The 13646-nt window shown below is 44.0% G+C and overlaps 1 protein-coding gene across 2 annotated transcripts in view; it reads left to right on the top strand.

The window, feature by feature from the left end:
* PTGFRN (prostaglandin F2 receptor inhibitor) overlaps positions 1 to 13646 on the top strand; it is a 66694-nt gene that overhangs the window by 44225 nt on the left and 8823 nt on the right. For both annotated transcript variants that reach the window (XM_027719188.2, XM_027719190.2), the window contains one exon: positions 10313 to 10420. In XM_027719188.2, coding sequence (XP_027574989.1) covers positions 10313 to 10420 — 108 coding nt within the window. The remainder of the gene's footprint in view (positions 1 to 10312; positions 10421 to 13646) is intronic.

Genomic DNA, 13646 nt, shown 5'->3' with positions numbered 1-13646 from the left:
CTGCAGGCTCAGAGCTGGTTCTCAGTATGTAGCTGCATTTTCCAGCTGTATCACTAGATTGCTGTTAGTAGTGGCTGCTCTGGAAGAACATTAATAATAAACTGGATTTCTGCTCCAAAACAGACCCTATTAGCATACCATTAAATTCCCTGAGCACACCTCGGTGTTGATGTAATTGCAGAAAATAGTCAGGTCAAGGTAACATTTCAGCCATCTCAGCAAGTGTATCCTGCTGCTGGAAGACCTTAGAGGTCCCTTGTGGCTGGACTACAAAGCTCCACAAATTGGGATGAATTTCAGTACCCAGAAGGACATCCTGTTCCTCAATTGCTTGCCGAAACCCTTACCTTCAGCTGTAACGTAGTCTGCCTGTTGAGATATTTCTAGAGAAACATGCCTGAGCTGATATGTTGTTGGGGGAGGGAGAAAGGGACAGCATTGATTGGAATCATCAGAGATGTATGTTAACACTGACTTCCTATCGTACTATATCTCTGGGAAGTGCTGTGGAAGTTGTTTTTGTAACAGTGGTGCACTTAGGAGTGAAGGGCTCATCTCCATGATTTGAAACCAAGCTGGTGATTTCTTGAGGAGAGGAGTTTTACAGCCCAAATGTAGCCCGAAGGTGCTTGCTATGTTGGAGCTCTCTAGTTAGCTGCTTTACTGCAAACCTTCTGCACTTCCCCATTCCTGTTCACAGGCACAACTTGGAAGGAGGTCTTTGGTCTCATCCCTTGTTCTTCATGCTGTCATTGTGCTTATAATGGCAGGCTGCAGGATATTTTAGAAGTGTCTGTGACTAGGCAAGAGCAGCCTGACTTCTGGCTGCATCCATAACTAAGATAATTGTTCTATATGAGGTGATTTCTAACAACTGAACTTCCTTACACTAGGCACACTGGGGAAAAGGGCAAGGGCTGAGTGTAGGGGGACAGCCTGGAAATGAGGATATCACTTTGTAAGAAACTGTGAGATGTAGCATCCTGATACAAAGATGCAGCTTGATCTAAGCTGGCCAGAGAAAGGAGTTGACTCAGTTCAACGCTTCTTTTGGTTCTAGGTGATTTCTAGTTGGCTTTTTGTTTAGTTTTATGGTAAGTTACTGTCCTGAAAATAATCTGTTAGTTGCTTATGTTCAGAGTGCCTCTCAGAGCAGCATTGTCAGAGATGAATATGGCTGTAGATTTGCTGTCTTTCTCAGGATGGTTTAATGGGTTTAGCCTTATTACTCTTGATATCTGGGTCAGACACAGTGGGAGAGCAGTGTTTGCAAAGGGGTGATAAAAGAAACCAGCAAGAATCAAATCTGTCCCAAACCCCACCCTCCCCCTCCAAGCTCTTATGTGGAGGCCTTCCTGCGCAAAAGTGGTGTGGTTGGTGCCTCTCCCAATGTTACTTGTCTTGTGTCACTTTGAACTGCTATCCAAAAAGTTTGGTGGGATGCTATTGATACCCGTGGTTCAGAGGGAAAACTGAGAGCTATGCAAGGGAGGGAAGTGTGCGTGTTGTAGTCTTGACTTCTCTTTGCTGTCAGTCTGTGCTCCCAGCCCCTTCACCCAGATAGGATTTCTGGAGCGTGGAGTGAAGAAAGGGAGGCAGCATGTAGAAGTGTCCTGGGAATGTGTGAATTCCAGTAGCAGGGCTGGAGCAGGGGGAGGGATGGTCCTGAAGCCTTGTCAGTCTTTCATTCTTTGCACAAGAATGAAGAGAGAAATGAGGTCGCAGGCACAATGTACTGGAGTGCTATTTCCCAAAATAATCTTGGCATGTAGGAAAATTTGTCGTGAAATACCTTCAATTTTCTTTAATTGATGGATGAACTTTGTGTCCTTCAGTTATTACTCAGATATCCCTCCTGGACATTCACCTCTGGGCATGATGAGAACATGTGACAAGCACAGTTTGAGTGGACTAACTAGGGAATTATTATTTAGAGAATTATTTGGAATTAAGTATGCAATACAGAAGATGTTTTGTGGGTGTGTTACTCTGGTTTTGTTTGCTGAGCTCTCCTGTGATGCAAACTGAGACTGACTCAGGGTAAATGGCAAAGTTGTGGAGCAGCTATGAAAGCAAAGCTCAGATATCACACCCTTCCCTTGCATCCTGTGGCACAGGCAGCTGTCAAACTTGTTCTTCAGAAAAAGAAGTTGGTGCCGGATTTTCCCTAATGGGCACAGTGAAAAGCAGAACTGCTGAGGGAGATAGTTGTTCCCAGGGAGAACGAGAGGCTCCCCAAAATTGGAGGGAAGATACTGGAAGGGAAGGTGCAGAAAAAAGAGGGGCATGCAGCTTTCCAGTCCATTGTAAAACCTGGGAAGCACCGCTCTGCTAAATCCTGAGTTATAGGGAGGCTGGGGCGTGGTGAGTAACTTATGACTGTGTTTGTCCCTGATAGGAAAACTTAATGAGTCAGTTACGGTGATTTGTGGGGTTCTCAAAGTGTAACAGAAACACAGCGTAGCTGTAACTGCTGGACAGGAGTATAATAAGGCAGTATAATTTTGAAAAATAGAAGGTATTCCGCTCTCCCTACTTTGAAGCCTCAGATTTAGACAGCGTTTTCAGCTTGCATCATGGGGGTTGAAGTGGGGAGGTGATCAATACAGAAGCAGCATTTTCAGCAGAAGGAAACCCTTAAAGGGTTTTACGTGAAGCTTTTAGTCCTAGGAGGAATTTCTTTCTCAGTTGTTTTTATTGATTCTCCTTTGATGGGGGATGGTGAGGCTTGCTGGGATTGGAAATCCTTCTCTCCAGTTTGACTCTCTCCCAGAACTCTCTGAGTTGAGTGATGTATCAAAGAGATGCTTTTAGCATGCATACACATTGTGCAGTGTGATCTGTCTGAATGGCAGGGGCATGTAAGCATTTCATATATGAGCTGGGGACTTCACTCATGAAACTTCAATGTTTCCTGCCACAATAGGCATGAAATGTGGCAGTGCTCTGAAATGTTTTTCCATGAACATCTGTGGAAAATGTCTTCCTCAAATTCTTTCCATTCGAGGCAGAACTTGCTGGCTGCAAGCAGAGACCTCCTCTCTTCTTTCTCCACTTGCTGTTGCAGAGGGATGTATTTATTCCATTTGGTTAACAATCTGAAATGTTAATGTAAAGGAATTTGTTTGAAATTTCCTGAAATAAAAAAAAATGAAATGTGGATTTTGTCCACTGAATTACATAAACTAGATTTTGGGATAGGGGCATGGCAAGGAGGAGCCTACTAAGTCATTAGTTTCCAAATATCAAATCAATGGCAGATTGTTCTCTGCAGAATGTATTTTAAGACCAGAGAGGATCTGGTGAATTTTCTGGTATGACCTCATGAATAACATGGATCACTAGACCAGTTTTGTAAAACGAATGCCTTCTGTATGTCCAGTAGCTGTAAGCAAAATGAGCTTATTTGAGGGGTGGGGAAGCTGTCCCACATAAAGAATTTAATATTCTTCAGTGCTTATTTTTTGTTTTCCCAGTCTAGAACAGAGGTTCTGCCATTTCTTTCTTTAAAAGGTTGCTCAGCAGTGCGGAAGACAAGAGCAGCTGCCAGTGGTTGTCTTGAAATTTTCTCTTAATTTCGTTGCACTGTTTCCACTCCAGTGCATCCTCTCTCCTCCCGAGCTGTTGGTTAATGCATGTGTACATGGCCTTTTTTTCAGCCTGGAACACACCTATCTTCTGTTCCTTGCTGTCCTTCTGATCCCAGTTTATCAAGACAGCTTCTTGTAAGACTTGTGATCCTACTCACCCACACTGAAAATCTCACTTGTCTTCTGGTCACCTGGAGGTGCTGCTCCAGTGGGAATACCCTGCAAGGGCTGAGCAGTGGGTGGGAGAGGCTGTTGTCTTGGTGTTCATCCTCCACCTGAGCTGAGCTGGCCAGCAAAGGTGGGAGTCCAATAGCTGGGAACTTGCTTGAGATCAGGGGGCAGGTCTGGACAGGTATCTCTTTCAAAAGGCTCCATCTGGCCTGCAGCTGCTTTTTAATGCTGAGATACCTGGTCTCTGTGAAATCCACCTGGTTTATCCTGGCATCGTAAACTCTGCTTTGGCATTTGTCCTTTGATTTTCAAACCCTTTCACCATGAACTGGGAAACCAAGGTTAGTGTTTAGGATGTCTTTGCCCACCACACACTCACAGGGGTTTCCACAGAAGTGACTTCTTTTCCTTTCCCTTGAGGGAAGCAGGGAGTAGGAAGCTTTTAATCTAATGCTGAGAAGTGTGTTATGAGAAAGAACCATTTGGAGCTTGGCTGTGCTCTGAGCTGTCTTCCCTCCGTGCCACTCACCAGCGGGCAGAAAGTTCTGGAGAGGCAAAAATAAAAGAGAACTTCAAGGGAAGCATCTCGATGAAATCTTCAACTCTGGATTACGTCTGCATGTGAGCTCATTGCACAGCAATGTATTATCACTCCCCTTGGAAGAAGCTGAGATAAACCAAGAGCTGCTGAAATATGAGCTGAGTATTGATGTTGAGCTTGCAATTAAAATGAAATGATGCCCTGCAATGACCCCGAGAGATACTCAATTTCAAGAAAGGCGAATAGAAAGATTCTTAAAGGAAAGAAGCCTTAATCACGGAAATGAATGAAAAGCAGTGCAGCAGAAACTCTTTGGCAGGAAAGGCTGGTGTTTTCCAGCCACTGTTAATGGGCAGGAACGTGCTTTGTCATTGTGTGCCTTTGTGCCTCTGTGCATTAATTTGTAACTGGAAGTAGAAACCACAGACTTAACTACTGAGGGCTTCTTCCAGTAACAGCTATTATGAGGCTTGGGGTACAGCTTGTTAGGGAACAACTTCGTGAAGAATCAGGCAAAGGGCAGGGGTCTGGAATAGTGTAGGTGAAGAAACTCATTATCTGGAAAAAGGCAGGTCATGGGATTCTCAGTTGAACAGTGAATGATTTGGTGCCAGGGCAGATATGAGTAATATTTTGGAGGATGGACAACTTGTGGGTTGCATCATTTCTTTCCCCCCGTTGTGGTCTGTGGTGCTGTCTGATTGCGAGCAGGGAAGCTGCACGCAGGGATTGCGGCCTCGCTGCCCGGTAATGGACTGGGCACAGGCTTCTTGGCTGGAACAGTCTGCTCTGGGTCTCTATTGTCATCAGGTTACTTGACCTTTCTCTGCTCTGCTCTGCTTGTCTGGGAAATAAAGGTAGCTCATGTCTGTGGGGAGGCTACACCTTATTTTTGCAGAGAAGTCCAGGCTAAAATGATACCAAAAAGGCCAAAATGTCACCTAGGACCTAGATAAGTAGGATCTCTTCTGTTATAAATCTGCATCTTAACTGGCTTTTGTTTTATTCTCCCTCCTTCTCCCCCTTTTCTTGGAGACTTAAGTTATTTGGATTACTGAGCAGGGAAGGAAAGCAGGGAGAATGGGGTGACATCAGGTAAATAGGGCTCAGAATTTTTTTTTTTCTTCAATTTGTAAATGCTTAAGTTGAGTAAATTAACTCGATCAACTTGAACTCCTCCTTTCCACCCTGCAGCCTGTTCAGTGTGAGTCTGAGCACAAAGTAATAAATCAGTTCTGGTGCAACTTATAAACACTTTTTCCTTTCATTTTTAGATGTGAAAGAATTAGCAAAAGGCTCAGCTGAAAACTGTGTCACCTACAGGACTTGGATCCTGGAGTTACCTTCCTGGGTGACAAAAAATCAACAGTTTGAGCATTGAGATCTGCCATAAGAAGGGACATTCAGAAGAAATTATACGAAAAAAGTTTTGATCCTGGAGCCTGGTTTCTCTTTAAGCGTTTCCAGATTTGTATTAGTAAACTTCTAACCTCAATTTCTTCACTTTCTGTTTAAAGTTCTATAATATTTTTCAAGCATTCAGAAGGCAAGAAAAGCTCTGAAAACTCTTTATTCCTGTCTCAACAGCAGATGTTTTTTGATACAAAATTGTTATTACTTTAATAAAGAAGAGAACTTCTTTTAGGGGTTGTATCTAGGATTACATGTGGCCTTACTTACAGTGAGGAAGAGAGATTTTTGGCTTACTTTAAATCAAAGGTCTCAGCAGAATATGGCTCTTTATCATGCTTAGCTCTTACAGTTGGGAATGCTGGTTTGTTTTGTAAATCTGCTCTTTAGTTTCCAGATTATCCGAGGGCATGACTCTTATCTTCAAATCTGAAGTTATTAAAATCCAGTTGTTTCTCGGCTTTCAAACTCACGAGCAGCTTTCCTGCATTTAACTTTGCTTTGTTCTTGACGAGCCAGGTCATGCTTGATCTGTCAGCCCTGTGACTGAAACTAAACTCTGGTTTGTTTATTCCCCCGAGTGACCAAGTTAAGTGCCAATAACAGTATTTCAACCTGTTAAATGCAGGTGGCAAGGTGACCAAAGCCACATCATCTGTTACCTGCGGAGTTCTGTTTTTCCCCAGTGTTAATGTAGCGTGAACTGGGATGTCACCTTCCCAATCCTTCCTGTGACACTGGAAGTGCTTGAGTGCGGCGATGCTGAGACCCTGATGGTCAGTGCCATCCATGTCTGCTGGGAGTCGCCTGTTTTACCACACATCTGGGCCTATAACGTTGGTCTTGAGAATTCTGGGTGTGTTTTGGGCTGCTTTTTGGTTGGTTTGGGTTTTGTTTGTGGCGGGTTGGTTTGTTTGGGGTTTTTTTTATACTGGAAGGCAGAAACTTTAAGGAAAGCACTTGGGTTTTGTGTGCCAAGCTTTGCTTGGTGGATTCCAGATTCAGGGTCTCTTGAGTACTGAACTGTGGTGGTAACAGGGGATGATGACATGAACCACACCACCAGGATCCACACCAAGATTTTTGTGGCACACCTTAGACCTCTTGGGAGGTCATCAGGAGCCTTGAAAAATGTATCTGGAGGCATCTTGTTTGCTCTGCTGCCCTTCTTTGCCCAGGTGCTTTTCCTGAGTGAAGAAAAGCAGAAGTCTAGTTGAATACAGCCATGGTTTTTCTTGTAACCCACTAAAAAACTGATTTGCTGTGGCTTTGTTTGAGATTGGCATGCAGCTCATTCCTGCTTCTCACATCCTGTTGTCAGACAGGTTCAGCTGAAGCTAGAGTATATTGTTTAAGCTGGGGACGTAAATCAGGTTAAAAGCACTGGTCACTTAGTAGCTTGGTTTTTTTGGGTTGTTGTTTTTTGTTTGTTTGGTTTTTGTTGGTTGGGGTTTTTTGGTTGGTTGGTTTTGGTTTGGTTTTTCGGAACAAAACCAAGACCAGAAGCCTTCTGTAGAGCAGGGTGGCGTGCAGATGACTAATGAGGGATTAGAGCCATGCCACCAGCTTCTGTGAATCTTTCCCAAGAGGTGTAGTGATCACAACTCTGACTATTATACCTTCTGGTGGTAAGGGGATTAAATGGTCAGCTGGTCCAGCTCAGGGCTTACAAAGCTCTGTTGAAAACAGGCTTTTCAGGTTTTGTAGTGGGGGGAATAAATCTATGAAGATGCTTTATTCTGTCCTTTCATGCCTGAGGCCTAGGACGTGGGTCATGTGGGCAGAAGGCCTGAGAGACATCCAGAGAAGACATATCCCCCTAGGAAGTTGCAACCACACAGTTTTTAAGACTGAACTAAGAAGCTTTCACTGTAATTAATCTTGCTTAGGAGAGAGAAAAGCACAACCCCTGACACATCTCTTGACTCTTTGTTGAGAGTGATGCCAGGACAGTGATCTCTCCCTTGAGGTACAGATGGTAATTTGCAGGAGATGTACCCTACTAGGGAAATAACCCAAGGGAAAGAACTGTTTGTGTCTCACCAAGGGGAAGCACAATCATGAAATGACAGCGCAGCTGCTGCCCTCCTGCCTTACTGCCCTGGCAGCTTTGGCTCCTGTGTGGGAGGCAGGGTAGAGATGTGCTTGGTGACCCAGAACTGAGCAGTGTGTAGGGAGTGCTGCATTTCCATGATACATGGCCTTTCCTGGCTGAGTGACCAAACGAGCTCAGCTTTTACCCTCGTGACTTCCAGTGGCCAGAAGTGCTCCGGCTCCGCTCCGCATTAGTGGTTTGTTGGCATGCCAGGGTTTGAAGGCAGTGTCTGGTGAATGCAGTAGATGTGCCTGGACTTTCAACCCAGAAATAAGGCCTGAAGGATCCTGTCTGTCTGTACCCACTGTCTTTCCTTTTTAACTTGCTGAGGCGGGGGTAAGGTAGCCCATGCTTAGCTGACAAAGTTGGAATCATGCAGTTCATCACTCTTGCTCAACCCCTCCTGGCTGCCAGCCAGGTCAGAGCCTGTTTGCTGGAGCAGAGCATGCCCTGTATCCCTGACATGTCACCTCACTCACTGCAGGGACTTAGGATAGACCCTGAACCATGGACAGTATGAGGATTATTATGGCGCTGCTCCGCCTTTGATCAGTGCAGCATAGAGAATGTGCTGGGAATGCAGGGACTTCCCTGGCAGATTTTGACAGTCTCTTTGTTTCTTTTGCTTTGACAGTTCACACACAGCTTGAGACTTCTCTGGTTATAGTTGGCTGGAGTGCCCTGGTCCACGCTGCCTTTAATCCCCTTGGACCTTGAACTTCTGTCTTCACAACTCCAAAGGAAAGGATGGAAAATGTCTTGTTTTATCTGGGGACAAATAATCAAATAGGCTGCAAGGGGAATATAGTTTGGCATGTGTATGTGTAAATGTCAGGAAACAAATTGAATTCACACAGAAAGAATTTGGATAGAGGCTGAGGAAGCAATAGATTAATCTCTGTCCATTTTCCCAGAAAAGGATCCTATCATGCTGAGCTTAACGTGGGGCTGCAGCCTGCTTGTGAACTCAGTACCTGAAGAGCTGAACTTAGTGATCTATATCCCTTATTTCCTTAAATATATTTTAGCATAAGCATGTAGGAGCCTTGACTGATAGTCCACATATGACCTCTATTGCATCTCTACTGCTCTTTTATCCTTGCTTGTTGGGGTAACTTTCAATGTTAATTTTTAGCAGAGAGGTCTTCTAGTGTCAAAATGGGTGCAAAACTCACAGATTATATGTCTACATACTGCCCTTGTGCACAAAGTACAACTGCTTCTGGGGCAGAGCAGAGGGCACATTGTGCCTGGTAGAAATTATGGGGGGAATTTTGAAAGCCAGAGAAATAATTACTGCATTGGAATTGGAATTAATTTCTTAGCGTGCTATATAATCTCTGCTGACCAAAACAAGCCAGGCCTTTGTAGTCTAGAATACTTTGACCAAAAATTACAGCTCTAGCTTTGTGATACATCCAACCTCAGTTTGGAAATGATGTGCTAAGTGTATTCAATGTGGCTGAGCTATCAGCATAGCTTTCCACAGAAACCTCCTGAGAGGGCACGGGACAAGTGGGTTGTCTTGGATGATTTCCTTAAATATTCTCCACCAAAAGCATTGTTTGCCACTGATCTCCAGCGGATTTGAAATTTAAGGTTCCTGTACTGAAACAGTAGCATGTAAGAGTGGAGGAGAGCAAATCTGCAGCTTTTATTTCCTTCCAAACCACATGTGTGTGCTTGTTGCTGCTGCTGCTGTCCCAGAGGTAGCTGAGCCAGGTAATGGAGTCTAGGGAGGATAAAAAAGGTTCCTTCTTAATCTGAGTCACATTCTTCATTTTCTGCCCTGTGAAACAGAGAGTACTGGCAATGTTGGAATATTGGAGGAGTTGTGATTTGGATACTTTTGCACTAGAGATGTAGCTGCTGTCAAAATTCAGGGATGTTTTGGTTTTTGACTTATGTACCTCGGAAGCCACACAGCACCATGTTGTCTTGGTGTCTGAGGATTTCACAACAGCCTAAAGGTTTTCATTGATATCATCACCACTCTGCATCTGAAGGAGCTACTGTGCCCTTGGGCTTTGAGACATCCTCTACAGAAGAAACTATCTGTGGCAGAGCCTGAAGGAAAACCCACAGAAAAGCATTATCAGATGCACTGCTTGTATTGTCTGTGTTTCAGTTCCACATCTGTATTGTTAAAATGCTGTTTGGCTTTAACTTGGAATTTCTGTTGGCAGCCTCACCAAAAAGATACATTCTGGATTAGCCTGAAGACCTGAACTCTCCTGCTCTTAAAGGAGTCACCAGCTCCTTTTGTGCAGGACAGTAGAAAGCAGAGTGGGGCAGCAGCCTCTGTGTCAGGTGACAGGTCTGACGGTTTGGATGCTTTATCTTAGTACAGGATTTAATGACTAAAAATGACTATTTTACAATAAATAATTGCTTATCCCTCTTTCAGAGCTCTGTCTTCACAAACTGGGAGAGAATACTTCAAAAAACATGCAAGAAAGGTGTTGGACACTGAAGAAAAGCCTAATTGTTATTACTCTTTTCTAGGTCCTGTGTTTAATGTCTCAGTGCATTCTGACAGCCCGACGATCTACCAGGGGGAAGTGGCAGATCTGCTGTGTATCGTCACAATGGAAGGAATGGCACTTGAGCCAGGTATTTCCACAAAATTATTTTACTTGTAACTCACTTGCCTCCACCAGGAAGAGTAGTATCAGCAGTTACAACCCTGTGTCCTTTGAGTGAGGCTGTAGAACTAGATAAATACAGGAGAGTGTGTTTGCTCTACACAGCTCAATTTAAAACGAGGGTTTTTTTTTTTCGCCTTCTGAGGGGAGAGGGGAAAAAGTGTTCTTACTGTTAAATCCCCCTCTGCTGTCCATACCAGCTGAGCCCACTGCAGGCAATCTCTGCCTACAACCAGTAGATGGGCCATGAAAACTATTCCTGTTCTGTTTAACTGGAAAGGAGGTCCATTGGCAAAACCATTTAGGAGAAGATGGTCATCTGTAAGCAAATCTTAGTCACCTGGCTTCGCACTTCAGAGTGAATTTAAGGCTTAAGGTAAATCTAAAAATCGTAATAATTGACTATTGCAGCCTAAATGCCAAAAATGTTCATTGCCTTTAGAGTTGAGCATCCTTTTTTCTGTGGAAGAAAGAAATAAAGTACCTAGTTCCCGTGAAGAGGATAGCAGACACTTTAGAAAGAGATTTTTATGAAAAGCTGAGAAGTTCAGAGAATTGCTCAAAACCTAACTGCTTGCCAAGCATTGTCTGAGCTTTTCGTCAAAATGCTGTGAGAGCAGCTCTGGTTCTTATACCCAAAATTTTGGGTTTGGAGTGAGTTTAGGGTTTAAGTCCTTATATATATGAATAGAAACATCTCTTTAAAATCTACAAATATGTATGTAAACATAACTATATAAGTGTATATACCTAAATGTAAAGATGTCAGGATTCATGCAAAACTTAAACGTCTACAAGTAAGCCAGTACAAAAGAGGTGCTGTGCAGAAAAAATTACTTCCAATGTAGTAGCTGATGATTTGAAGTACCAGACTTAGTGAAGGCCCATCACTTTGAAATTCCAAGGTGTCTCTTCTACATTAAATCTGAGTGTAGCAGGGAAGCAATTTGCTAGATTGCAGCTGCCTGTGAAAAAATGATAGAAGTCTGTAGATTGTATTATTGAAATGCCTGGTAGGGAAGAAAAGCTGAGTAAACTTTATTGCTGTCGAAAGAGTCATATCCTGGGATACTGGGCACAGAAAGCAGTGTTGTGTGCCTGTACATACACCTCAGTCTGTCCTGCAGTTTCTGCTCAGCAGGAAGCCTCTTCCAAGTTGAGGTGTGCCCAAGCTCTTACAGGTATTGTTGCGAGGCAGTACTCAAAGCAGCTGCCTTCCTTTCCAGAGCAATAATTGCTGGCAGGGAGCAGTTGCTGCTTCTGCTGGTGTTTGACAGCTTAAATAATGTTGGGGGTTGCCACGTGAAAGAGACCTCAACATCCCTGACTCACTTAAAACTTGAAAACCAGAACACAGGAAGCCCCACCTGAGCATGAGAAAGAATTTCTTTGCTGTGTGGGTGACCGTGCACTGAAACAGGTTGCCCAGAGATCCTGTGGAGTCTCCTCTGAAGAGATTGAGAAGCCATCTGGACACAATCCTGTGCGATGTGTTCTAGGGGACCCTGCTCGAGCAGGGAGGTTGGACCAGATGACCTCCAGTGGTCCCTTCCAGCCTTACCCATTCAGTGAAAAGAGGCTGCTTAGTAACAGTAGGTCGCTCCTGTCAGTGCTTTGGCTGCACTTGGGTTTGTGATGGTTTTGTTGTGTATTTGGTAGCTTGAGACTGGGAGGAGCACGGACAATATAAGGGTATTAAAGGGATTGAAGTAAAAAAGTGTTGTCTTCAAGGAGCTGCTCATCAGCACAGTTGATTTCTAATTTGGCAACTTCATAAGGGTTCATGGATGTCTGTTGAATTGACAGATGATGCCTGGAGTTGAAAATACTGCTGTTTCCAGCAGTCATGAGCAGCCAGAGCAGAGTTTTAAATGTCAGCACTGTAATCTGTTCCATAGCTGGGTAACGTCATCTTGGACACGACAGATCTCTGCCTCTCTGTTTGGGGTTTTTTTTGCCTTTGGGTTTTTTCTTTGTTTGTTTGTTTGGTTTGGTTTTGTTTTTTCTTTTACACTCTGTAATGAGGCACAGGCTACAAATACTCCTAGAAGGGGGTAAAGTGTGTCACTGTGGCAGGTTTTGAGGGAACTTTTCAGTCCATGCTCTGAGCTTCTGGTTGCTGGATGAGCAGGATTTGGAACCTAACCAGTCCTATGTGGAGAAATGCAGTCTGGGCCCTTCATATGGGCCTGAGAAGCTGGTCCATTTTCAGTCCTTGCTGGTCCTCTGGATGAGACTGGCAGAAGAGCTGCAGGGAACAGCTGGAATTTAAGTAACAGCTGCAGGGTGTCCAGACTTCCCTTGTCAGTCTGCCTTTTTGACCTGGGGGGGTTGGGGACTACAGCAGTAGGCTAATGGAGCAGGTTAGGTAAAAGGCCTTAAGGGCAATGGTAGCAAACAGATGTAGTTCCTCACTAGTAACCTTATTCCCCCATATCCCATCTCTGATCTGTCTCTATGCTGAGTCAGATGAATTTAATTCACAACTGGAATGGAGAACTTGTTTTTTAAATTAGTGCCAAACATTAGACAGACTGTGGAAGTAACAGGGCTGTCTCATCCCACTGGAGAAATAAGGCATGCTGTCAGGGAAAGCCTCCACCTCATAATCAGATAAACATGGCAAGAGTTGCCAACATCTTCTGGAAAAAACCAGATGACTGCAGTACAGACATGGTCTTTCCATTTGGGAATGCGATGAGAAAGAAGAGCAGAGCAAATGCATTTGACTTTCTTCAGAGGGGGATGATGGCCTTTCAAAGGCCATCTGCTCTTCTGGTGTCAGACCTGCTAGAAGGCTGTATTTTGGGCTCTCTTGTGAGCAGAGAAGGACCAGGGAGTTTCATAGGATGTCTTGCTAAATACCCCTCCAAAACACTTTGAACACATTTGGTATGCCAGACAGCTCTGCTCTTGTACACACAGTTACTCAACTATGCAAGCATTAGCTGAGGATTAGTTATGTATGCTTCCTGTAATAAGTTGAGGTGTCAGGTGCCACCTCTTCTCTCTTTGTATGCGCAATCAGAAAACTAAAGTACTTCCAAGGAGCTGAGGAAAAGTTAAATGGCCAATTATCTTTGTCAGTGCCATTTTTTTACAGTTAGATCCATCCATTTTTTTCTAGAGGCATCATTTATGGATTGAACCCTTGTCTGGTAGAGGCAACTCACAATACTTTCAGTGTCTGTGTG

The sequence above is a fragment of the Pipra filicauda genome, unplaced genomic scaffold (genome assembly GCF_003945595.2).
Source record: "Pipra filicauda isolate LSUMZ 115617 unplaced genomic scaffold, ASM394559v2 scaffold306_size1276767_pilon, whole genome shotgun sequence".
In the NCBI taxonomy this organism is placed as follows: Eukaryota; Metazoa; Chordata; class Aves; order Passeriformes; family Pipridae; genus Pipra; species Pipra filicauda.
This window is presented reverse-complemented; position numbering and strand designations above follow the sequence as displayed.